This window comes from Triplophysa dalaica, chromosome 10, assembly GCF_015846415.1.
Source record: "Triplophysa dalaica isolate WHDGS20190420 chromosome 10, ASM1584641v1, whole genome shotgun sequence".
In the NCBI taxonomy this organism is placed as follows: Eukaryota; Metazoa; Chordata; class Actinopteri; order Cypriniformes; family Nemacheilidae; genus Triplophysa; species Triplophysa dalaica.
The window spans coordinates 13,981,789-14,009,102 of record NC_079551.1 but is presented as its reverse complement, the minus strand read 5'-3'; the positions used below and the strand labels follow the sequence as shown (position 1 = coordinate 14,009,102).

At 35.8% G+C, this 27,314-nt stretch overlaps 4 protein-coding genes and 1 long non-coding RNA gene across 6 annotated transcripts; 3 read left to right on the top strand and 2 right to left on the bottom strand.

The window, feature by feature from the left end:
- The first annotated feature begins 677 nt into the window (after positions 1-677).
- LOC130430645 (natural killer cell receptor 2B4-like) lies at positions 678-2,113 on the top strand. The gene is made up of 4 exons (XM_056759801.1): positions 678-690; positions 930-1,259; positions 1,487-1,789; positions 1,974-2,113. The coding sequence occupies exons 1-4, from the start codon at positions 678-680 to the stop codon at positions 2,111-2,113; spliced, it is 786 nt and encodes a 261-aa protein (XP_056615779.1).
- Positions 2,114-7,293: 5,180 nt separating this feature from the next.
- On the top strand, positions 7,294-9,344 carry LOC130430240 (natural killer cell receptor 2B4-like). Of its 2 annotated transcripts, XM_056759276.1 has the most exons (5): positions 7,294-7,400; positions 7,562-7,882; positions 7,971-8,258; positions 8,363-8,421; positions 8,818-9,344. In XM_056759276.1, exons 1-5 carry the CDS (start codon positions 7,358-7,360, stop codon positions 8,848-8,850), a joined length of 744 nt encoding a protein of 247 aa, XP_056615254.1. In that variant the 5' UTR covers positions 7,294-7,357; the 3' UTR covers positions 8,851-9,344. The 2 variants fall into 2 exon arrangements, with proteins under 2 accessions (XP_056615254.1, XP_056615252.1); XM_056759274.1 differs by having other exon boundaries at positions 8,363-9,344.
- An 8-nt stretch (positions 9,345-9,352) lies between these two features.
- On the bottom strand, positions 9,353-11,972 carry LOC130430239 (SLAM family member 9-like). The gene is made up of 6 exons (XM_056759273.1): positions 11,749-11,972; positions 11,033-11,353; positions 10,636-10,944; positions 10,358-10,465; positions 10,148-10,242; positions 9,353-9,957 (listed from the first exon to the last, which is right to left on the bottom strand). Exons 1-6 carry the CDS (start codon positions 11,813-11,815, stop codon positions 9,913-9,915), a joined length of 945 nt encoding a protein of 314 aa, XP_056615251.1. The 5' UTR covers positions 11,816-11,972; the 3' UTR covers positions 9,353-9,912.
- Positions 11,973-16,053: 4,081 nt separating this feature from the next.
- Positions 16,054-21,284, bottom strand: LOC130430564 (natural killer cell receptor 2B4-like). Its single transcript, XM_056759706.1, has 4 exons — positions 21,111-21,284; positions 17,538-17,867; positions 16,807-17,109; positions 16,054-16,218 (listed from the first exon to the last, which is right to left on the bottom strand). Exons 1-4 carry the CDS (start codon positions 21,172-21,174, stop codon positions 16,094-16,096), a joined length of 822 nt encoding a protein of 273 aa, XP_056615684.1. The 5' UTR covers positions 21,175-21,284; the 3' UTR covers positions 16,054-16,093.
- Positions 21,285-25,633: 4,349 nt separating this feature from the next.
- On the top strand, positions 25,634-26,941 carry LOC130430476 (uncharacterized). The gene is made up of 2 exons (XR_008907814.1): positions 25,634-25,697; positions 25,934-26,941. It is a non-coding gene; the product is annotated as an uncharacterized LOC130430476 (long non-coding RNA).
- The last annotated feature ends 373 nt before the right edge of the window (positions 26,942-27,314 follow it).

Below are 27,314 nucleotides of genomic sequence, written 5' to 3'. Positions count from 1 at the left end.
TCACCACACAAGTGGTGTGAAACACTGTGCTCAAACCATAGCAAATAAAGTAAGAGTCGGATGTTTATTTGCAGTTTTTGCCAGTTTTTACTTTAGCGTACCTTATCATGAAAACCATCTTGAGATAAAGGTTGTTTGGCCTTTCACACAAAAACTTCTCACGAATGCTCCTTCGCTCACAACACCAACGTTTATTGCTTGGCAACAACGACCAAAAAAATCACTCTTTGATGTTTGTTCTATATGTAGTGGGTTTCATATGCGTGGACGGGGGTCTTTTGTAGTCATTGATAACTAAACTCTAAACTAGAGGTGGACAATTTATATGGTTTCTGTGTTTAAGAAGAGAGTCACAAACCTGAGTTTAATCTGCTCCATTGTTTGGTAAAACACAGTAAGAGACAACATCTAAAAGCATGCGTCACACTACATTATTACAATAAGTAGAATACGAAAATCTGGTCTGGTAATGTTGGAGTATCCTGGACTTTAATTCTGATATTTAATGTTACATATCATATATGGTTCATTTTGATGATAACTTCCTCATATTAGTACTGAGGACAACAGCCATTTGCTGAATCTTCACCACATGAGAACTGTTCGAGTATGAGAGCTACAACCAAAGAGACACGAGTGATTCAAAAATGCTTTTGTGCTGTTTAATCTGGTTTGTTATGATCACAGAGGGTAAGATATTACCATTTATTATTCTTTGATGAATGTTTTACTGTCATTTGATACATATGGAATTACAGACTGCAAATTTGCTAACTTTAAATTGCTTTATAAAAGTGGTTTATCAATGAACTTTTAACAGACTAAACAATGTATGAGCTGGTTTCTGAACTGACGGAATAGCAATTGTTAGTAAATAGCCTTCACTACTGCCTTTAATGTAACAAATCTGCTCTTCAAATGTGTTTCAGGCGTGTTTGGTGTTGATGAAGATGAAGTGAAGTCAGTGTCAGTGATGGAGGGAGATTCTGTCACTCTTCACACTCATCTTACTCACATACAGAGACAAGATCAGATATTGTGGATGTTTGGACCTCAAGAGAAACGTATTGCTGAAATATATAAGCAAATCATTGATATGTTTGACAGTAATGAGATATTTGGAGACAGACTGAAGTTGGACAATCAGACTGGATCTCTCAACATCACAAACATCACAATCACAGACTCTGGACTTTATCATCTACAGATCATCAGTGACAGAGGAAATTCATTCAAAAGATTAAATGTTACGGTCTATGGTGAGTTTATGTATCATTTTCTCAACGACTTTTCTTTAATTGTTCATGATGATTTACGACACATTTTAAAAATTAAACTACACAAGCTGCACATCTTAGTGATTTATATGGATTGATAGAGTGTAAAGAAAGTTGTGTTAAATGCATTCTGAGTATAGACTGTGTAAAGTGTAGACGTTTCCTTAAAGAGAAAGTAAAAATACACTTTAAATGATCATGTATTCCAGCTCGTCTGCCTGTTCCTGTCATCATCAGAAACTCTTCTCAATGTTCTTCATCATCAGAAAGATCTTCATTGCCAAAATGTGTGTTGTTGTGTTCAGTGATGAATGTGACACATGTGAGTCTCTCCTGGTACAAAGGAAACAGTTTATTGTCCAGCATCAATGTGTCTGATCTCAACAAAAGACTCTCTCTACCTCTGGAGGTGGAATATCACGATACAAACACATACAGATGTGTCATCAACAATCCCATCACAAACCAGACTCAACATCTACACATCACTGATGTCTGTGAGTCGTGTCCAGGTATGCCAGGAGTGATTGTGTTCTGTGTATTCACATACCATACACACAATTGTAAACATACTTGTTAACAGTAATATTTAGAAAGGTATTCAGAGCAATATTTTGTTATCTTGTTAATAAAATGTGTAAAAGACCAGCAGCAAGATTTCTTACATTGTATAATATTCATATTTTATTTCCACAGACTCTGTGCAGTTTTACAATCATTGGAAGAGATTGACTCCCTCATTTGTTTATGCTCTGGTGGGTGTGACTGCTGTGGCTCTACTCCTTTATTACTTCAGATCTAAACAAAAGGAAAAATTTAAAACACCAATAGAATAAACAAAATCTTTTAAATATCTTGAACAAATAAGTCTCATATATTATACTCATTGGCATTCTGACATGAACAAGACATGCTCATTTTGTGGCCTTTTGGAAGAAACATTAAATACAAAACAGGTGTAAACTCAATGAAATATTCTTTTCGCATGACAACTTGTTGGTTTGTAAAGGCTATTTAAAACAGATTTTCTAATGGACAGCTATCTAGTCAAAAAGATTCACCCCTACAAAGTTGTAGCGTCATTGCCGTTTGTTTTATGTTGTTGGTACGTTTAGACCAATAAAATTAATATTTTAGGACGTATATACATGTTAGTGTTTGGTCATTTTTTTAATATAGGTGAATCTACAATTATGTTCGACAGTAGCAGAAATACATTTTCATAATCTATCTGCTTGATCATATCATTTATTTGTTGATACTCAATTCATGATTATGTACCAATAATACTTTAATTTAGACATGTGCACGATTAATCGCGGTTACCACGAAATCCTGCTGAAATCGAGCTGGCTGCGATAATGCACGGTTTCGGTTAATTTATTCATGCGTAGCTTGTCTGTGAAGCACGGCACTGGGATCAGTAGGAAATGCTGCTCGACCTTAAATCAGTGAGAGTTTGAGTCGCTTATAACGTGAATTTAAAAAATCAACACCCGTCAAATGATCTTTATGAATATACGTTATTATCATGAAAATACCCGATGAGGCTTGAGAAACAGAAATAAAAACATGTCCTTGGGCATTTCCTAGAACTTGTGTTATGGTCTTCTTCTGCAGTGCGTATTTGGAGTTTCTGCACGAGATCGCCCCCTGGCTTTCGGACGCAGCAGCATTTTACCGTACATCACTCTCAAGTTGTGCAGAAAACACATTATATACACTCACCTAAAGGATTATTAGGAACACCTGTTCAATTTCTCTTTAATGCAATTATGGTGGTGGTGTAATGGTGTTTGGGGATGTTTTTTGGCACACTTTAGGCCCCTTAGTGCCAATTGGGCATCGTTTAAAAGCCACGGCCTACCTAAGCATTGTTTCTGACCATGTCCATCCCTTTATGGCTACTTCCAGCATGATAATGCACCATGTTACAAAGCTCGAATCATTTCAAATTGGTTTCTTGAACATGACAATGAGTTCACTGTACTACAATGGCCCCCACAGTCACCAGATCTCAACCCAATAGAGCATCTTTGGGATGTGGTGGAACGGGAGCTTCGTGCATCCCACAAATCTCCATCAACTGCAAGATGCTTTCCTATCAATATGGGCCAACATTTCTAAAGAATGCTTTCAGCACCTTGTTGAATCAATGCCACGTAGAATTAAGGCAGTTCTGAAGGCAAAAGGGGGCAGACACAGTATTAGTATGGTGTTCCTAATAATCCTTTAGGTGAGTGTATATTTACGGTTAATCGAGCAGATGTATGTATATACACTCCTTATCTGGATAAACTAGGATTTTTGGATGACCTTGTATATGAGAAACTATAGCTACAGTATATGTGCAATGAAATCGCTGGTTACACATCATGAATTGTACCACAAAAAAAAAACAGAATAAAGAACACGTTACTTTGTGTAACAAGAGTTACTCTGAGGTCAAAACAAGTTGTTTATTTCTTGTTTCAACACAGAGTAAACAGGGAATTGAAATACTTATGTTTATACACAAAGACAGAATTAGGCAAATAAAAGTGTCCCAAAAAAACAAAAATGAAGAGGCATATTTCCACCAGCAGTCTTAATAGGAAGGCGATTTCCCAGACAAATTCTGTCTTTTTCATTTTCTAAACTAACTGGTTCTTCCACCAAACACCCAGTTACAAAATATATTTGTTCTTCTGATAGTCCACAGCTTAAAGCAGATGACGACGAAGGTGTAACATATAAATTCCCCTGTATCTTTAGCTTTCTGTAAGAATGCAAAAAAATACATCTTTATTTAATAAAACACATCAATAAACTTTTTTTAATGTTTAGTGACAATCTTACCGTTGTTCATTTTGTCTCCAAATCATGTGTCCTCCACTGCATGTAAACAAAACACGACACCTCCATCTCAATAAGTCACATATATCATAAGAGCTTAATCTACAAGCATTAGATTTCAAATACAAAGTAGCTGCAGTGACACTTGCCTTTTTTAGATGCTTGTTTGCTTTTCCTGTACAGTAAGAACATAGCAGCTTTAGGAGTAATGCCACTACTCCTAAAACAATTGCTGTATGGATTGTCGAGAAATTGTCTAAAATTCAAAATGCTGTTACATCAAGAATGCAATGATGCATAAAATATTAACTTTTACATGAGATTTAATTAAAAAAGAGAGTCATTTTGTAAGTAGACTTGTACCTGAACATGACCCACAGCTTAAAGTGATCACAGTAAACCGCACTTCAACCTCCAGTGGCACGTGATGGGCTGCTGAGGTGTTCTCTATCTTTTTTTACTGAGGTATCTCTCATTTGTCAACTTTCTCAGCATCACGTTCTCACCAGCTAATCGTGATTTTTTTAACTTTCGATGCCCAGATTCGCTCTTACAGACTTGTAGCTGTCAGTCACACCCCCCTTTTTTAAACTTCTTACAGCACTTCAACATCCAGTGTCACGTGATGTGCTACTGAGGTCTCTTTCTCTATGGCTCTCTCTTTTTTTTTACTGAGGTATCTCTCATTTATCCACTTTCTCAGCGTCACGTTCTCCCTAACTAATCGTCACTTTTGAAACTTTCTCTCTTACAGACGTGTAGCTATACACACCCTTTTAAACTTATTTTAAGCGGCGTATCGCAGGTCGATGAGTGCTTGCCACCAAGTGTCGCGAGAGTAAGGCCTAGGTTTCGATAGCCTAGGTTTCAAAGCGCTCTCGTGATACTTGTCATTCAAATTTTCTAAGACACTGAATTTTGGGTTTGTTATCTGTACTCCCTCATCAAAAAACTTTTGAGACAGAAAGTCTTGAAATATTTCACTCTATGATAAATGAATCTATATAATATATGGGTTTCACTTTCTGAAATGAGTGACAAAAATATTGACTTTTTCACGACATTCTAAATCTTCTTCAGTTCAGGCTGCATCAATTCGGGCTTCGTCGAAGACCCCATCGAGGTAAACATGAAGTGCACCATTTGGGACAGGGCCCAGGTTGGCTTGCTTACGGACTTGAATAAATCTTTAAATTGCGTCCATCCGCATCCCAGTCCTCTTGACTTCGCCTAGAGGGCGGAAGCACTCGCTTGTGCATGACTTCTGGGATGCTGATTGGTTGTCAACATTGATGTTGTGTGCCGATCAGCCTTGTCAACAACCGAAAAGTCTGATAACGGCATATTAGAATACAGAATAATGGCATTTTTTTTAACAAACGGAATGTATGTTATAGCCTATAAAGTTTATAGGCTCCAGTAAGACAGTCAAACAAAGCCACATTATGTCACCACCTGTACAAACATTTTTGCAGCACTTGAGTACACTTCTATTAAGTGTATTTGTTTCCCATTTAGAGTGTGAAGCCTTGCTGTCCTTAAATAACATTTAACAGATTGGTTTGATTGGTCAACAGATATAATGAAACTGAGAAGCCGAAGAGCTGAGGTAGGATATAAAAACATGACAAACCACAGTTGGAAAGTTTCTAAACATTATCGATAATCTTATTTTAACTCAATTATTATTGGCTCCTGCACACATATAGCCTACATCTGGCAGACATCTTTTTCCATTGTGTTCTGCAAGACATTTTTTGCTCATCTGCAATACGTCTCTGAGACGTCTGCTTTTAATGTCATATTATAAAAATGCAAGTTTGCACATACAAGTGATGATCAGTTCATGCAAAAGTACTTTGCATGCTGACTGCATTTAGTCGTTTCTTGTTTGATGTGCTGCAGACTTGCGTCAGGTGGAGATCACTTACAGCTAGAGCTGCTGCTTCAGCCATCATGACATGATAAAGACCTTGTCCACAGTAAATGTTTTTTCACAAACTATGTTTTTGTAAAGTGTGCATTAGGGGGATCCCTTAAGAAATGCTGGTAAAGTCTTTATTAACTGTGAGTTCTGAGCAGAAGTTGAACAAGCAAAGTCTCATTAAATCGTTTGGGATTAACTTTTTGCGCATGTCAGAATCTGTGAAGTCTGATTTCTTGACAATATTATAATGTTTAATTATATAACACACGTCTGCTGGAGTGCCCCGTTTGTCCCACTAGAGGGCTCTCCCCCCTCCCAATTACCTGTTAGATTGGATTGGATGCCTGTTATGTGGATTACAATTTTGGATTATGTCTCAAATAAAGATCGATTTGGTTCTTCATCCTGTGTTTATCATAGCAGTTCATGACAAATACGAGGAATATGCTAATGTGAATATGCTGTTCTTTCCTTAAGCTTTAACCAGGAAAGGTCCATTAAGGTGATCTGTTGTATTTTCTCTTTTAGCAGCGTTTCTATGTGTATTTGGTTGTAATAAACCTACTATGCAGGTGGGGAAACAATTGGATGCCTTGAAGTTTGACCACACAGATCACATTAATAAAAACCACTACATAGAAACAAAAAGTGCAGTGTATTTTTTTTTATTGTACTTTATAGATGTGAGATTGCTGTAAATACATTGTGCCATATTCATGTTCTTTAACAGTGACCCATTACACATATCAGAGATCAGACGGAAGTTGTGGGTACCTGAGACAAGTGGTGTGAAACACTGTGTTCAAACAATTACTTTAGCGTATGTTTTACACATGAAAACCAACTAGAGATTAAGGTTTGTCAGATATAAAAACTCCAAAGGGTAGTGTTTTTCTGGCCTTTCACACACTTAATTCTCAAAAATGTTCCCTAGCCCACAAAACCAACGTTTATTGCTTAGCAACGACAGCAGAAAACTCTTTGATGTTACTTCCTCTATATGCCAGTGGGTTTTGTGTGTGTGGACAGGGGGTCTTCTTGTGTAGTTGTTAAAAATCAACATCTAAAAGCATGTATCAGGCTTCATTTTTACAATAACCAGAATATGATTTTTTTTGATGTTGAAGAATTCTGGCCTTAATTCTGACATATTTTTTTATATCCTATATAATATCATATCATATCATAACAAATGCTTAATTCTGATGATAACTTCCTCATATTAGTACTGAGGACAACTGCCATTTGCTGACTCTTCACCACATGAGAACTGTTTGAGTATGAGAACTACAACCACAGAGACACGAGCGATTTAAAAATGCTTTTGTGCTGTTTAATCTGGATTGTTACGATAAAAAAAGGTAAGATATTATCATTTATTATTCTTTGATGTACGTGTTTCTGTTATTGTAAGGTTTAATTAACTTAATTTTAAAGTGCCTGTTAAGTTTCTGAACTGATGGAACCGTAATTATTAGTTAATAAACTTGACTACAGTCTATAAAACTAATTGTTGTTTCAGGTGTGTTTGGTGTTAATGGAGATGAGGTAAAGTCGGTGTCAGTGATGGAGGGAGATTCTGTCACTCTACACACTCATCTTACTCACATACAGAGACAAGATCAGATACTGTGGATGTTTGGACCTCGTATAGCAGAAATCTATAAGGAAATTATTGACATGTTTGATAGCAGGAAGACATTTGGAGACAGACTGAAGCTGAATAATCAGACTGGATCTCTCACCATCACAAACATCAGAACGGAACATACTGGACTTTATAAACTACAAATCCGTAGTTACAGAGGAGATTCAGACAAGATATTCAACGTCACTGTCTATGGTGAGTTTATTATATATAATTCTCTTAAAAACATGAATCCAGATTAAAAAGATTCCATACTACTTATTTACATCATATTGTTTTCCAGCTCGTCTGCCCGTTCCTGTCATCATCAGAAACTCTTCACAATGTTCTTCATCATTAGAAAAATGTGTGTTGTTGTGTTCAGTGATGAATGTGACACATGTGAGTCTCTCCTGGTACAAAGGAAACAGTTTATTGTCCAGCATCAGTGTGTCTGATCTCAACATCAGACTCTCTCTACCTCTGGAGGTGGAATATCAGGATACAAACACATACAGATGTGTGGTGAACAATCCCATCACAAACCACACACAACATCTCAACCTCAATGATGTCTGTCAGCTGTGTTCAGGTATGATAGTTTGACTTGTCTGTTTATTATCAGAAACATCAAACAATCGTATTTTCTTATGTGATATTTATGTATAATGTATAACATTTATTTTATTTCCACAGGCTCTGTGGAGTTACACAGTCATTCGAAGAGATTGACTCCCTCATTGGTTTATGCTCTGGTGGGTGTGACTGCTACGGCTCTACTCGTTTATTACTTCAGATCTAAACAAGAGCCAAAAATAAAAACACCTGTTTAATGCATACATTTTTTTACACTTTATCTGTAAACATAATGCCACACAATTTAAGAACTTATTTTCCAATACTAGAGCTGAAGGTGGCCTTTATTTGATAATTTCGTGGACATCACAAACACATTTAAAATGAATAAAGGTGTCTTGCTAAAAATTATTTACTGTTCTTTATTCCAAATGTCTAGTTTATTTCACTATTTGTTTTATTCTCATTGTATCATATTGCATCATGAGAAATGAATGTCTTCATCTTCGTGTATGTTTTTATACATAATGTTGCATTAAAAACACTGTCAATGTAATCTTTTTAACTCCCACTAGGTGGTGGTGATGGCTATATGTAAAGCTTTCTGAAGCAGCACATATTTAAATGGACATCCATCTGGTCAAAGAGCCACAACAAAGCCGAAGCTGTAAATCCAGTTTGTTTTACTTTCGCTTTATGATCACAGTATTTCAAAACGAAGACATTTTTTTTGGTGCTTGGTCATTATTTCAATTAAATGAACATAATGGTAATGAATAAACTTCAAAAGCAAGCAACGCACCAACCATCAGTTGTCTTTACTATCCTACATCCATTTGCTTTATGGTCTTTGTTATATACTAAAGATGCTGTAACTTGATATTCAGCAGGGAATTGCACTTTAGAATCCATTAGCGAAAGCCCTTATCCAAACATTCAACAGTGTTGTCTTATAAACATGTTTTTTGATAACCTTGAATATTAAAACATGCAGATGCAGTACACAGTGTATGTGCAATGAAATTGCTGATTAACTACAGAACAAAAAGGTTTAAACATCATTATATTTATACCAGAACGAAGAGCATTATGAGTCGGTCTGTTGTCAAAACAAGAGGTTTATTTGTTTGAATAGTTTACACAATAAACAAGGCATGCGCAGACAGCTCAATAATATAAATAATTAATAAAGGAAAAAAATTAGACAGCAATGAAGGTGCTTGTCACCTGTTATCATTCAACTTTGAGCACATGTAGTATATCAGTGGTTTGGTTTGAGTTAGAACTTGTTTTTGTACTGACTGCATATGCAAACCAGTATATTTGCCAGGCAAAAACCAACCGATGTCTTTATTCAGAACAAAGCTGGTATTTGTCATATCAGACCAGTTTCTTTTTTCATCAGTTATGTATAAAGCACAAGACTAAATGACTAAACAAGAAACACCTAATGACAAAAAACAATCAGAACAAGACACATGAAAGAACTGCAATGACCATAAGACAAGAACAACGACTATCAAAATAAGAGACAAGACTACATAAACCAAAAACATAACCCAAAACCATAGCTACAAAGATGTTTTCTTTTTTTTTCCCGCTTGGAGTCTTAAAGCAGACGGACTCAGTAAAATGACATAAGGATGAGAGCTGTTCGCACGATTGGTGTCTCATATGACACTGGAATATATAGTTTCATCTGTACCATTAGCTGCCTGTAAGAATGCAAAAAAATTATCACTATTTATTAAACTTACATAGAATTTAAGATATAATAGTAAAGAGAAAGCAGAAGACAATGTCTATTGCACAGGGGTTTTAATAGTCTACTCTTGTTTTGTTTGCCAGACGCTTACTTTCTTAGGTTGATGTAAAAATACATGTGGTGTTAAATAAATGTCTTACCGTCTTTTGTTCATTTTGTCTGCAAAACACTGTCTCAGCATATTGTACCTCTTCCTCTTCTTTTTTGACCCCAGCATGGTCATATGGTTCAAAACCTTTGTGTAAAAAAAACTTCCCCTCAATAATTCATATCATAATCCAATCATAAGAGCTGAATGTAAAAACTTTCCTAAATTTCTGCTCGCTATAGTAGCAGAAGCTGACACTTGCCTTTTTTAGATGCTTGTTTGCGCTTCCTGTACAATAAGAGCAACCCAGCGGCGAGTATAATCATACATACGAAAATAATAGTTGCATAGATTGCCTTTGATGAATGGGCTAAAATAAAAATATATAATTGTTAAATTGTTAAAATATATAATATATAATTGTTAAATCAGTAAAGACTTGCTTTTGAAATATATATTCTATTTCGCCTTTTGCATAAAACATTTAACCTTTACATGAAATTGAATGGTACAGAGTTGATTAGACATTGATTTGCTTACCTGAACATGGCTGACAGAGATCATTGATGTCTAGATGTTGTGTGTGGTTTGTGATGGGATTGTTGATGACACATCTGTATGTGTTTGTATCCTGATATTCCACCTCCAGAGGTAGAGAGAGTCTGATGTTGAGATCAGACACACTGATGCTGGACAATAAACTGTTTCCTTTGTACCAGGAGAGACTCACATGTGTCACATTCATGACTGAACACAACAACACACATTTTGAGACTGAAGATCTTTCTGATGATGAAGAACAGTTTGAAGAGTTGCTTACACGAGTGATGACAGGAACAGGCAGACGAGCTGGAAAACAATATGATGTATATAAGTAGACTGGGAATATTCATATCTGGATTCAAGTTTTCAAGAGAATTATATATAATAAACTCACCATAGACAGTGACGTTGAATATCTTGTCTGAATCTCCTCTGTAACTACGGATTTGTAGTTTATAAAGTCCAGTATGTTCCGTTCTGATGTTTGTGATGTTGAGAGATCCAGTCTGATTATTTAGCTTCAGTCTGTCTCCAAATGTCTTCCTGCTATCAAACATGTCAATCGTTTCTTTATATATTTCAGCTATTCGAGGTCCAAACATCCACAGTATCTGATCTTGTCTCTGGATGTGAGTAAGATTAGTGTGTAGAGTGACAGAATCTCCCTCCATCACTGACACTGACTTCACTTCATCTCCATCAACACCAAACACACCTGAAACAACAATTAAATAGCAGATTTGTTATAAGGCTATTAACTAAAAGCTACAAAGCAACAGATACTGTAACTTTACTAGTAAACGTAACAAAATTTGTGCAGTAATAAGAGGTTAATTTTGTGCTTAACGGTTTAAATTAACTTAATAAACGCAAAGAAAGGCACAGATTCTTTTATTCACGACACAGCAAAACGTTACATTTCACATTAGTCAAGAACATATTAAAGGTCATAATACACTGTGACCGGACGGGAATGAAAGTAACGTGTCGATAATGAAAGCAGAAGCGTCTCTAACGGCAAACAACCGAATTTATTGTCATTCTGCAAAAGAAGGAATTAACAAAAAGGTGACGGCACACATTTATAGGCCTAAATATATAGAGACTTACCGTTCGTGACGAATATAAAAAATAACCAATAAAATAAGGTTGTTTCGCAAATGCTATTCCTCAACATTCTGATCAAAAGATTATATAATCCCACATGATGGTGAATCAGAGAGAGATTTAACTATGTCTTTGCGGAAAGAGGCAATTTCAGACCAAATAACACATTTAATCTAAATGGAGCCACAAGACAGCACAGAGCATCACCGGAACACGCACACACAGGAGGTCCCGCCCTTCGCTCCCAGGTCTAATGAATAAATATAAACAGTCTAACGAGAGCAATATTATTAGGTTAATACCAGGCTAAATAATAATGATAATATTTATAGCATACATATAAAGTAAAGAATATATACACAAGTCTTAAACAAAATCTGAATTTTATTATTGATGGAGAATGCCAAAATTCAGTCCGTGCATGAATTGTTTCTTTTGTGTATACATTGTGATCTCACAACGTCTTGCAAATTTCAACAATTTAATATATCATTTTAAATTATTTGTTAATATCATTGTTGTTATTATTTTTGCATGCATAGATGTTTGTAACCAAAAAGCTTGTAACTCTATAAAACGTGTTAGGCTTTAGGACAGTAAGAAGGTGAGGGGATCAAAAGCACCTGTACACTTGTGGTCAGACATGATGTGCTAATTTAAACCACAATTTTTCTTACAGAACCTACTCACTGTAGCATACATGACCTAGATCAACAGATATGGTATTGAGGTAAGACTGGCACGCAAGCAACATTATCCATGAGCATATTTTGCTTTCTGTAATTCAAAATAGCTTTTTTACCCATGTATTTAATACCCAATGTTTGCAGTTAAAATATGTGATGCAGACTGTCCTCGCCACCAATCTAACTCGTTAAAACAATATATTATTTTACATTCTCACTATAAATGTGGTTTCCAGCGATTCTCTAAACTCAAAGCCCCCTTCTTTTATTTTCCCCTCTGCTATAGACAAACCAATGTTATTGAAGCCCACGACCTAACACAAAGCAAAGATAACTTTGGTCTCTGATGCTGGCGTAGAAGAAAGATGTGAGAGTGGAATGTTCCTGTCGGTGTGGACTTTGTTTTTCAGATAATTATTTTTTTGCAGAACTACAACAGTATATGCCTATACATTATAGGTTGTATAGGTCTGGGATTTATACAAAAAAGCATCACACTCATCAAAATAATGGGTTGTTTTTAACCGAGACATCTAAAATATTGTACATTTACAAATTGTACATTTAAAGTCATAAACCTAATGAGGTCATGATGGCTGAAGCAGCTCAGTCCACCACTTCCTGTTCAGATACAAATCTGCAGCAGCACATCAGACAAAAGAAAACCAGCTGCTAGCCTATAGCATGTATGCAATGCAAAGTCCTTTTGTTATAAACTGACTACCTGCCTGCATGTTTTAATGTCACAAGCTGTTCTTGAAAGAAGGTAACGTTATATTTTATACACTTGATCAATTAATGATTAACTGTCGGTACAGGGTTGTGTTTAAAACGGTTCACACATGGCCACTACCAGCTCTTTTTCTCAACTGTGGCTCATTATTTTAACAGTCATATCGGATGACCAAACACAGCCATTAAAATGGATGTCTAGGCAGAAGGGCTGTAGCCTACTGTCAGTTTAACACTTCTTACTGTTCGTGCAAGAGTCAACGGCCTATACTGTATACAATAGCTTAGATGCAGTGTTTTCACAACATACAAATATGTGGGTTTTGAGCAGGAACAAATAGACAGTAAAGTGTTTACAGTAAACAGCACTTCAACCTCCAGTGTCACGTAATGATCTCACCATTGAAGTTAAAGGATTGTAAAACAGAGAAAAATGACAACACAGCCGATTAAATGTGTTGATGTTAAGAAGACAACAAATATTTTATGAGATTAATGTAAAAATGTTGTTTTGACACATTCATCTTTGTTGTGAATATATCTTGGTTTACATAAGAATGCTGATGGGTTATTAATGGATAGTTCCAGCCTTTCAGCAACAGGCTGTGCTGTTTCTCCAGTATTTACACATCTTTTAAATTGAAGGTCATAACTTAGGCCTACTCTTCTTTTATTGTGACTCATTTCTTCTGTGCAACACAAAATATACATTTGTAATGACACTATATATATAAACTCTTTCTGTGATTTGTAAAAGATACTTTAACAATTTAGTCTTCATCACCACTTTGAAACCATTCACATATATGGACAGATGATGGCATTGATCATTTCTCGCACATTTTATTGAAAAGAAAACACTGCGGACTCCTTTGAACAGTTACAGTTTCCTTCATCAAGGGGAAACATTTGCAATTACATTCTAGACATGCAGTAAACATGTTGCAATAAAATAATGAAAAGATATGGAGAACAGAAAAGATTTCCAAAGAATAAAAGAAGGGACATGGATAACAATGAGTCATGTTATCAGCAGATGCAGAAGAGTGTTACGGGTCCCGTCTGTAGACCTCGTAGGCAGATTAAAACCTGAAATTTCAGGAGAAATATATACAAGAAACGGTTTGCTTTCCTCAGATGCGGTTGGCAGCGTCTGTTTATTAATTAAGTTCAGTCGTAAAATCAGTTCTCTTCCAGTTCATCTGTTTCATTCTTAACATTTGCATATTCTTAAAATAACAAGAATAGTCATTCTTAGTCTACTTGTTTATATGAAAAACAAAGTTTGTATTTAAACCCGTCCCTTCTTCAACAAAGCACACTGTCCATAACTCTCTTCCTTGTGCAGCAACACATTAAAAAGTATCTTTAGTCCACCAATTTGTTTTCTGTTTGAGCATAAATGTAAAAAAATAAACTATTTACCTATTTATCAATTTTTAGATCAATATGACCTGAAATACAATCCCAAGTCATGTGACAAAAATAACCATTGTATCAAATATACACTTTTCTTATTAACGTGAATTCAAGTTTAAGCCCTTTTATACTGAAATACATTTGAGATTCACAATCAACACATTACAAATTTCGATATTTCTCCATGGTTTACATTTAGATTTAGTCATTTAGCAGACGCTTTTATCCAAAGAGTTAGGGAGCAACAAGCAATATGTCATACAGTTAAGTTATTTGATACCAAACACATTAAAAAACATTAACTTACTCGATATTACATCAATGTTTGCAAAAATTGCTAATTAATAAAACATAAATATTTACAAATACACATTACAATGTGGATGCATGTGTGTATACCACAAGAGCATGAGTGTGGCTTTACTGTACAAGCATGTTCTCCTCAGGATCAAAATATTATAAATGATAAAACAGAGGAGGGGCACGGTGGCTTAGCACGTTCGCCTCACACCTCCAGGGTTGGGGGTTCGATTCGCGCTTCCGACTTGTGTGTGTGGAGTTTGCATGTTCTCCCCGTGCCTCGGGGGTTTCCTCCGGGTACTCTGGTTTCCTCCCCTGGTCCAAAGACATGCATGGTAGGTTGATTGGCATCTCTGGAAAAATTGTCCGTAGGGTGTGAGTGCGTGAGTGAATGAGTGAGTGTGTGTGCCCTGCGATGGGTTGGCACTCCATCCAGGGTGTATCCTGCCTTGATGCCCGATGACTCCTGAGATAGGCCCAGGCTCCCTGTGACCCGAGGTAGTTCGGATAAGCGGTAGAAAATGGAATGGAATAAAACAGAGGACCTAAAGAAAATACATTCAAGAACAAACACTTCTGCACAATCCAGTGTTTTCTTGAATTGAGATACTGGAGCTTGTTGGTCACAGCTGACTGAACCATGTCGACACGCTGGAGTATATAATCACGCTGTAGTATATAGCTTCTGATTCACACAATCTCTGTAAAACACACACACACACACACAGACAGAAGTTGAAATGATGTTGTGGATGAGCTAAATTTGGCAACAATGTCACAAAACTTGTATCTTTTTTTGTGGATTTTGTCTGTAATGCACCTCCACTTCTGATGTTTCCACTGTATGTTCATGTGGTTCAAATTTGCCTAAAGTCAACAGTAAAAGAAAAGAATACTGTCTTAATCATTCCCACACCAAACACCAAAATGATCAGCAAAAAATCTAGATTTTCTGTTACACAGCAGACAAAATTAAAATTTCAGCAAGCTACAGTATATTGTTATTAAATCAATGTGCATTTTATTAAAACGCAAACATAGAAAAATAATCTAAACTTGGTTTGGGTACGAACAATACGTTGACGTGGACAAATGACAATGATAAACACTACAAACACACTACAGTTAAGGGTAACAAGGAACAGCTAAACAATGAGGTCAGGGAAACATTAAAAGACTACAAATGCCATGGACAGACTATTAATGACAAATTATGACTTGCCTTCTAACTGAACTCTTGTGCGTTTCTTGCAGAGAATGTAGATAACAGCTAGTACAAGTACAGCCAGAACTGCAGATATAATTACTGCCAAAATGATATGTGTGCGGTAAGAATCTAAAATATAAACATGCAAAAAAGTACAATAATTTAAATGCATAAATATTTACCCTCATTGTCACTTTTTTACTGAACAGAAGATCTATACTAGTAGTGTAAATTAATAAATTAATGAATACAAGTAATGTAGAACAAGTTATAGATGGTTTCATTGGACAAGCGTGCCAGGACTGCAGTAAACTTCCAGTCTCTGTTTGTTTATCTGTCTGGCTAGTGTCTAATAATATAACTACTGTATAACTACTGTATTTATAGTTTAGTTAATTTATTTTCATTTGGTTGAATGATAATTTACAATTTGTTGAATTGGTCCTGTAGTTTTGTTGTATTTATAGAAACCGTATGGTTGACATCTAGTGGTTGAGATTGGTATCGCAGTCCAATTAAAAAATATTGGAGAGACAAATTGGTCAAGTAACGGTTCTTCTCTTGTTTGCTAATGTGTGTCGAAAGTTAAGGGCAGTCGACAAACACACGCACGCACGCGCAGTAACGTTTTTTATAAATATCATAATCATTAGAAATATGTATTCCATATTTTAATAATTATATAATATGATATAGAAATCAAGTCATTGACATCACCTGGACATGACCCACAGAGTTGAGTGATGTTAAGATGTTGTGTGTGGTTTGTGATGGGATTGTTGACCACACATCTGTATGTGTTTGTATCCTGATATTCCACCTCCAGAGGTAGAGAGAGTCTGATGTTGAGATCAGACACACTGATGCTGGACAATAAACTGTTTCCTTTGTACCAGGAGAGACTCACATGTGTCACATTCATCACTGAACACAACAACACACATTTTGACACTGAAGATCTTTCTGATGATGAAGAACATTGTGAAGAGTCTCTGATGATGACAGGAACAGGCAGATGAGCTGAACATTAGGGAATAAATGTGAGTTATCCCAACAGAAAATCCCAAACCCTAAATACACAGAAAATGACTTAATCATATCTACAAAGTAATCTGTCCAAACATTGATTAAAACAATAACTTGATCAAAATAAACTATATAAATAGATCATTGCGGTAAATGAGAGTGTTGCAGTCTGTTTAATATTCTCAATGTGTGATGCACTGTCAGTTCTCATAAAAATAAATGAAAATGGAATTGTTTAACAATTCGTAAAGGTCATTATTCTCTTTAACTCTTATTTAGTAAGACTTTTCATAAAAACTATGCATTTATAAATATGCTCAATTTGCAGCAGATTAAATATAAGGGGAGGGTTCAAAACTGTATTAGTCGGATTGATTTCTAAATCGTTTTAACTTTGAAAGAGATAGTGATATTAAACTCACCATAGACGGTAACATTGAATCTCTTGAATGAAGTTCCTGTGTTACTGATGATCACTAGTTTATAAAGTCCAGAGTCTGTGATTCTGATGTTTGTGATGGTGAGAGATCCAGACTGACTGTCCAACTTCAGTCTGCCTCCAAATATCTCATTACTCTTATACATATTAACCCTTTGTGTATGGATCTCTGCTATACGAGTCTCTTGAGGTCCAAACGTCCACAGTATCAGATCGTCTCTCTGTATGTGAGTAAGATGAGTGTGTAGAGTGACAGAATCTCCCTCCATCACTGACACTGACTTCACTTCATCTGCATCAACACCAAACACACCTGAAACACAGTTATAAACAGTTTTCAATTCCAGTGTGTATAAAACTTAGAGAGATGCTCTCATGCATAATCTTTAACTTTGACATGAATTCAAAACCTCATTATTAAAAGTAGGACCTGCCTACGATTAGGAGATTTTATAAAGAAGCCAAAAGGAAAGTCTAACTGACTGATTGTTAAGTTGAACTGTTGAAGTGGAACTTGAGCTAAAGGATTACAATATTGTCAACCCAAAATGGCACCTTCAGCCTCTGAATTGGCCAATATTAAACCTGAAACTGTGCATTCAAAGCAACATGACACCATACGGCACATTCATGATTTACATGATATTAAAACTATTATTTAAACATCTAAATATTCTATATTTTGTTTCAATGTTTGCCTTGCATTATTAAAAAAAAATATTCTTTCACAAATCTTTGTATATTTTATTAATGACTTTAGGATGACCATATCTCCTTTAATATACCAGACATCTCCCCTATTTCAGTCGGCCGGAAATCAGCATTTATGAAAATGTCTGGGGTTTGGATTACATTTCCTAATGATGTGCAGCGTGCTTAATCTAATACTTCATTATGTGTTCACATATTGCCATTGTCAATATCTCTGTAACCCCTGCCTTCTCACACCCATCTCAATTTCAAAAATCTTGCAGCAACTGTTAAAAACCCATCCAACAACAGGCATCAAACAGTTGCTGCTCATTTAACATTGCCATAAATGTAATTTCCAACTTTATGGAGGCTGTATTTTCATTACGTTGCTTTATATTTAATGGCCATTTAAATATGTACACGATTAAAGGTACACTCATGGCATCTCATATTTTACTTCATTTACTTAACATTTAAAAGAATGTTAATGAGTACATTTGTATTTATTTATATATGTCTATGTGATGCTGTTAGTTTATCATTATCATTCTCTGTTCCCATTTTGACGGTGGCCTCTCCAGCTCTCTTAAATAGGCCGAAATAAAAAGATGAGACATTTTCTTAACACTTAATCTTCCCTGATAGCACAAATACATCTTGGAGACGTCTACTTGATGTGTGCAAGATGCATTTTTTTATTGTTTCCTCATCTGTAATACGTCTCTGAGATGTTCGCTGTCAGATGCCATTTAGACATCTAGAAGATGTTTATAAGATGTTTATGCTATAGAATGGAAGAAACTGCACTTTTTTACACCTTTATCAGATCTTTAGCAGACATCTGCATTAGTTTATGTGAGCGGGAAAGCCTTAGTTGCATCCTAATAGGATGGGCTTATTATGGAATTACGTTCATTAAAGGAGCAGCTATTTAATTATTAAAGTTGTGTTTACAACGGTTGACACTGAGAAAATTGTTGTGCACTTGTTAATCTATTTTTTGAGTTATAGTCTAAAAAAGTGATACTTCACCCCAAAATAAAAAAATCTGTCATCATTTACTCACCTTTGAGTTGTTCCAATTCTATATACATTTATTTGTTCTGATGAACACAGAGAAAGATATTTGGAAGAATGCGTATAACCAAACAAATCTTTCCCCCATTGACTCCTAGCTTAGAAGTGATAAAATACTTCATTGTGTTCTGTTGAACACAAAATAAGACTTTTTGAAGAATGTAGGAGAGCAAACAAACAGTTCTGGGGCACTTTTAACAAACATTGTATTTATTCCTTCTATAGAGTCAACAGGAGGCAAATCTGGCCGGGTATAAGCATTCTTCCAAATATATTTCTCAGTGTTCTTCAGAACAAAGAAATTTGAAAAACTTTTTCGATTTGCGTGTCATTGTGTAGCATATTAAACAAAGAAGACCATACAACGTATGCCTTATAGGTACAGTCACATTCATTACTCAAGTAGAAGTATTGATTGTTTAAAAAGACTTCTGTAGAGGTTGAAGTATCAACTCAAGCTTTTTACTCAAGCAAAAGTGTAAAAGTATTGGTTTCCAAACTACTTAAAGTATAAAAGTAAAAGTAATGTAAGGAAAAAAATACCATTAAGGACAAATGCTTAGGACGCGCCACAGGGGCCTATTGTGCACAACAGGCCATAATGACTATAATGTTATATTAAAATGTTAATGTTGAAAAATTTGGGTTTCACTAGGCTACCTGTTTCAGCCGAATATATGCCCATTGAAAATGAACGCATTTTTGTACAATGCAAATACATTAAACTACAGTGTACTACTGAGCATTAACATGTGTTTCATCAGGCATGTGATCAGCCCAGGACAAAAAAGAAGGATGATGCACCCTCGCCCAACCCCAATCCCCCCAAAATAGTCTTTAACCTGTAACTAATTAAATGTTAAATGATTAAAAACAGGAAACTTTTTGCTGAAAATAGATCTTTTTCACTCAGCAACACAAAACCAAACTATTATAATTACCAAATTCTGACTGGCAATTTTGGAAATATCAGTCCAAATGTGTATTTGTTTAAGTCACCTAAAAAATATTGAATAAAACAGGTTAATGCTTTGTACAAATATCTTATGCTAATGTCAAATAACATGGCATTAAAAAAATGGCAACCCTAGAATAGTTTATGTTAGGAATACTTTAAATATGATTGTAATCGGCAATAATTCATCAAACAATAATTGAACACGAACAGTAAAGAATAAGGTGGCCTCAAGAGACTACCATACACAGCCACCAGATGGCGCATAACGTCATTCGTACAGCGTTTGTCCGCATTAATCCTCATGTAATAAAAGGTATCTGCAAACGCTTCATATTGCGGTATTTATACATTTAAATGTATGATTCAGTAGAGACTTCGACTAGATCAGCCATTTGTGTAGTTTTAGGCCAATAAATCGAGGAATGGCCTATAGTCTCTGTATATAGATAATATTAAGCATCACATAGACGTCTCAACTTCTTAACTCGGGGTTTTCTGCATAAGTTACAAACCACCTGTTACACTTAATTCAAAATGATACAAACGCACTATTTTAAGTACCAAAACAGCTGTTTGGTGTTGATTTTTCACTTCGACACTCTGTATACAGAAAGACAGCTCGCAAAAGTAATCGACTGATAATAACAACATTTCATTTTACCGCAAAATACTTTTTTAAATTAGACGGTGAGCTTTTGAAAGCCATTAGTTACTTGACACCTCTGGTACCGTAGCATTCCATTAATTATGCGACATCCTCGTTAAAACATGTCCAGGTGATTTAAAGGACCAAAGAAGTGCCTCAAAAACAATATAGCATACACTTACCATTTAAGACCAATAACAAGAGGCCAAATGAAGTTGCTCTGTAAAGAGTCAGATTCCTCAACATTCTCACCAAAAAATTAATTAACTTCACGTGATGGTGAATCCAAGAAAGATCTCACAGTATATTAAACGCACCAAAGACACGAACACAAATCATTTCCGCATCAGAGTCCATTCGTGTTGTCCCGATAGAAAAACACATTTAACAAAAACGTAAAAGATATTAAATCAAGTGCGTGCGACAGCGCGTTCAATTGTGCACATCACGCAAGCCCCGCCCAAGAGATAAAGAGGATAAACACCATCACCCCCCATTTGTGCCTTCTTGAGCTCACTTTTGATATTACTAAACATTTCAGGGTTTTTATTTCATCTAATAAATAATTAAGATGATGTAAGATCCTTTAGGGGAGGTGGATGAGGAGGTTGGATGGGTGGATAAAGTGGACTCTAGAGTCCAAAATTCAGGGGGATCTCTAGCATAAAAACACCCGAACATAAACACTCATATTTTCCGTAGTTCTATAAAGTTTATTAATCTTTATCAATATTGCCAACATAATTCTTCTCGTGAGTTAATTTAACTAGCCAAGTCTTAACAGATACAACGTTATCAGTAATGTATCAGTATGCTAAAATTCATAAAAAATGCTGTAGAAGTGTTGTTCATTGGTAATGCATTAATGTTAACCTTACTAAAAGTGTTACTTAAAAGAGCTTTTTTGTCATTATTGTTTGTCTGTCTGCAACCCCTTACAAGTCTCCATGCATATCTTTTCTTTATAAAGATATATGTGTGTTTGTTGTCTTTATGTTGAAGTCTAGGAAGGTCAGGCCGCCACAAAAACCAAACTTACAGAACTACGGTCCTGACCTACATTTAGCAACAGAGATGACATTACACATAATGATGTAAAATTGTAACATGCAACATTATTCATCTATTTTTTTCAAATGCAATAGCTAATTGCGCTATCATACAGTATATGAAGCCTGATTTATGTTATATTAATGAGTTTTGTTGTGCCGTCTTTTACCACTTTGCAGAAACTCTGACGGTTTAACCATGTTAGAACTGCCAGTGAGGTCAAACCGTGTGGTTTTCTTCTGTTCTCCGAATTCAAAGCCCCTTCCTCTAAATTACAGTGTGATGCAAGCAGAGAAGAAAGACGCACAAATATGCAAAGTGTTCAGGACTATCCGAATTAACCATAACTCCATTAAACAAGAGCTCAAAGGAGCTACAGTGTCTTAAACACACCTGATGTCAACAATGACATCCTCACAGGCAAACTGCTGATATAGTCTGGTTTAGATGTGAAATCCACTAGAATGTTTTTTTTAACTTTGGGGGATTCTGGGAGGCCTCCGTTTCTGTGGATCAGAGAGATTGTTTTTTTTTGCTGCAGTCTCGTAGATTAACGCTGTCATGTTCATGTGCAATGAGATCCAATCCTGTTCCGTCCTTTATTTGCTCCATCATTTGTTTGCTCATAATACTTACTGCACAGAAGTGAACAGGTTTCTGATTACTCTTGTAATCACGGTTATGAAGTAAGGTCCCAGATGGCCACTATCCTCTCTCTCATGGGTTTCTCTTTCACTTTAATTTGCACCCTGGGCATAAAACAGCAACCTCAGATCACAAAATCAAAAGTGATGAAGGTAGAGCATTGCACTAATGCAGAAGTCATGTGTTTATTCATAAAGTTGATGTTTCGTTGTCATCTACATCATGAGCAACAGGCCCCTAACAATGTCTTCACACTCATTTCTTGTTTTCGCTGTTTCTATTTCTATTTCTAAACTTCCTCAGTTGCGGTGTAATGCACAACATCCATAAGACTCAAAGCATGTCTGTTTGAATAATAGCACTATTGAATACCATGCCATGTGTTGAGTGCGTTTACGGCTGTTTCTTTGAATAACTGATCATTAATATGTTAAAACATTTGTATGGTTGGTTGTGTTTGGTTCGAAGTTTAGGCTTATTTGTACATTTTTTGAGTTTCGAGTTCCTTATTTTAAAGCAGCAAGGTAGCCTAAACACATATCTTCAGCAAGCGTTTTAAGAAGCTCATCAGAGACAAGAGCACATATGTAAGAATGCTGTTTGTAGACTACAGCATTCAATACCATAGTGCCGACCAAACTTGGATTGAAGCTCCAGGCCCCTGGTTTAAATTCCATGTGTGATTGTATTCTGTACTTCCTGTCAGACAGACGTCAAGTTGTCAGAATAGGAAACAACACTTCCTCCCCACCGAATCTCAACACCGGTGCTCCCCAGGGATTTGTCCTAAGCCCACTCCTCTTCTCTCTATATGCACACGACTGCATTGCCACACACATCTCTATGTCATTGTTAAATTCGCCAATGACACGACAGTGATAGGACTGATCACTAACAACAACGAGTCGGCCTACAGAGAGGAGGTATACAGTCTGACACACTGGTGTAAGGAGAACCATCTTTTGCTCAACCCCCAAAAAACCAAGGAGCTGGTGGTGGTTTCCCGGAGGCAGGCAGGGACGGATTATGACTTCGAAGGGCCGCGGTGCCGTGTAACTCCAAGGGCCCCCTCCCACAATTTTCTGTTCTTTCCCTTAGCTGCGCATTCACAGTTATAGAATGTGTAAGTTAAGATGAATAATACAATTAAAACCGTTCTCACTCTGCGTCAAATGCAGATGTTATGCCAAAAATGATCTATACATGATTTATAGAAGTCTAATATTATCTACACAGCAAAAATCAACAATGGAAGAAAATTAAGGCATATCAAACACTGGTTTAGATGTGAAATCCACTAGAATGTTTTTTTTAACTTTGGGGGATTCTGGGAGGCCTCCGTTTCTGTGGATCAGAGAGATTGTTTTTTTTTGCTGCAGTCTCGTAGATTAACGCTGTCATGTTCATGTGCAATGAGATCCAATCCTGTTCCGTCCTTTATTTGCTCCATCATTTGTTTGCTCATAATACTTACTGCACAGAAGTGAACAGGTTTCTGATTACTCTTGTCATCACGGTTATGATGCATATCAAACACACATCTTTAATTAACTGTCAAATGTAGACGTATTTAATGCATCACATAAAAAATGATTTTGACCGTAAAATACCCCTTTGACAAATGTCTGTAAACATCATATCATTAAGGAATAGATTCAAAAAATGCTATTTAAATGTGCTGTTATATAATTCATAAATTCATTTTTTATTTAAAAATCATCGAGGATCATCTCCTCGTTTACATCGTATCCACAGAGGCCTTGTATAGACTATGGAGCCCATATATTTAATATAGATAAACATTTGCTTTAATTGTTGTTGTGTTCTGCCCGGGCGAAATCGATCATCAAATGTTGAGAGAAATCATGAAGACCAAGAAGCCATGTTTCAAGGGTTTCAATCTTTGATTTGTTCAAACAAGGCAAAGAGAGACATACAGAGTTCATCTGAAGATGTCTGACTAATACATATCTGACTCCATCTTTTAAAAATTGTTCTCACGTTGTTATCACCGTTTAAACCAATCAGGTTTCACATGACGTCACCTTAGTCCATCCTTTTCTTACCTTCCAGAGTTAAATGTCAAGCTCCATATATCAGTATTTAACTTTGGCAAAACCTATTAAACGCTTAAAAAAGAAATTCAGCTATATGTCACGTTGTCAATTACAACACCTGGATTAGTGTTTAGTGTATCGAAAAGGTAAACATGTGCTTAAATCAATATAATAGTGTATAGTGTGTTCGTCCTTAGCTAGTACCAACTACACTGTAAAAAACGATTCTGGACAGTGTTAAATACAACCCATTAAAATCAGTTAAATTGTAGCTTAAAATATTGGTTAGAAAATAAAATATATATTAATAGGTACATTCTACCTACACTACCTACTTTTTATGAGTAATAATGGGAACTTAAAAAAACAAGGTAAAATTTACCCGAAAATATTAGCTATGACACTGCAGAGGCCGCATGCATCAACGTCCCGGCGGGAAATCAGGAATCACGTGACGCATCCTCTTCAGATTCGATGAAAGGATTTGTGGAGCCTCCGTTAAGTTTTTGTTCAACTTCTTTATATCATCATTTAAGCAAATGTGATCTAACTTAAATGTTAGCTCTACCATTATTTTCTTCTTTGGGTTTAAAAAAAGTTACGACTCTGTGTAATACCCCTATTTTCTCGGCGCCACAGGCTGACAGGGCCTAATTTAAGTCATGTAACGTTATGTGTGGTGCTTAAGGAGTGGGTTTATATATACTGTATGCATCATCATTGGAGGCTGAGCCCCCTAATAGTGGAAACCTAGAATCGTCTCTGCCTGTAACGTTAGGCGATTCGTACAGCGAAAAAAATGCGTGACACCTCAGACTCTCGCCAAAATTATGTCGGGTGCATTCAACAGACTGTCATTTATAAATGCAGTTGCGCCATAACGCCACAATGGTGGCGCTGTTTTGTTATCAGCACCAGTGAGGCGCTGACGAGTCGCAGAACAAGACCTATTAGGAGCCGTATCAGCTGTAATTCACGGCTGTTCATGTGAATCTTCGTACTTTCTTTTGCACCCAAGTACGTTAAATTTCTTGAAAATGTTTCTTACTTTAAACTGCTGTACATCATTATAATGTTTAAAGTTGTGCACTTTGCTTGTTTATTTTTAATTGTCCAGCATTAGATTATATAGGTGGTGACTACCGTGGATTTGTGATGGAGACAGAACTCACAACAAAAGAGGATATGTGAATAATGTTTATTTAACTAATGTGAAAATTGACATGCATTTTGTTTTTATTTTTAACTGGTAGGAGAACGTCAGAAGCGAACATACCTAGAAATAAAAGTGCTGGTGATGCATAATCCCACAGCTGAGCAGGACCCATCAGATGTGTCTATAGTAATGGAAGGCAGCAAAGTTTTGAGCGGGTGTGGAATCAGAACCACAGCATGGATACTGTTGATGGGAATGATATATGCACTGAACATGGAGTATCCAAGAAACCTGAAGTACAGTTTTGAAATGTTCAAAAAGCTTTTTTTGGAACTTGATGGAGCAAACCCCCTCAAGAAGGTCCAAACCTTTAAACGTAAGATTAGGGAATAAGCTTTTTTTTTACTGTACATTTGCTTTAGCCAACAAAGACATTTTTGGATGGAAAATGTAAGAATTTCAACGATGACTTTTATCTCAATTGAAATTGATGTTAAGAATAAGAATATTGCTATGAATGTATATTTTGACATCCAGCGAAAACTATTTATATTTTATTTAAATGAGTTTGCAATAGTTTTGTGTTACTTGAATTTGAATGTAAAAGGGCTCTTTTGTACTTGCATTAGTTAGCGTTTAATATTAAAAAATATGAAATGCATCTTTGTGTCCCAATAGCATGTCAATCCACATGCTATAGCATGTGATCTGCCTTTCATTACAGATCTTGTGTTGCAACCACTGCAAAACCACAATGCATAGGATAATAGTTGCTTGTTGTTTAAAAGGACAAAATGTTATAGTTGTATGTATAGGAAATGTTGCTTCTAATGTATATTCTGACATCCAGTGAAGACAGTAGTTTGTTTTTAAATAGAACATTTTCATGAATTTGTAATGTGAAAAATAGTTGTAATTCAACTTGAATGTAGAAGGGGTCTTTTGCACTTGCATTAGTGTCTAATGTTTAAAAGATGAAATGTTTGTGTCAGCAGTCCTTGTTTATTTTGAAATGTTAGGAGTAATTTATAGAAGTGATGTGGTATGTTATTAGAAATTGAGTGTAAGAGGATTTCATTATTTACAAAATAAAGTTGTAATTGAATTCATTGAAATGTTTTTATTGCAATGACCTTTCACCGTTTTTAAGTAAATTCAACCATCTCTTAATGAGTAACATTTAATTATTTATATTGGCTATATATTACTAATAATAATTTGGTAGATGAGCAATACCTGCGGTCAAAAGGTAAACATTACCCAATTTTATTAAGTAATTACTTTAGTAATTACTAAATTTAGGTACTCTTTACTCAAAAATATGGGGTAGAATATACTCCTTTAAAGTGAGTGCAAATTGTTACCTCAATTTTATTGAGTACATTTTGTAGGTTGTTTTTTACAGTGTAGTGTCTTCAAAGGTGTGTGTGTGTGATGCTAAGCAGATGTGAGGTCCATATCTGCTCGATGCCCATCCT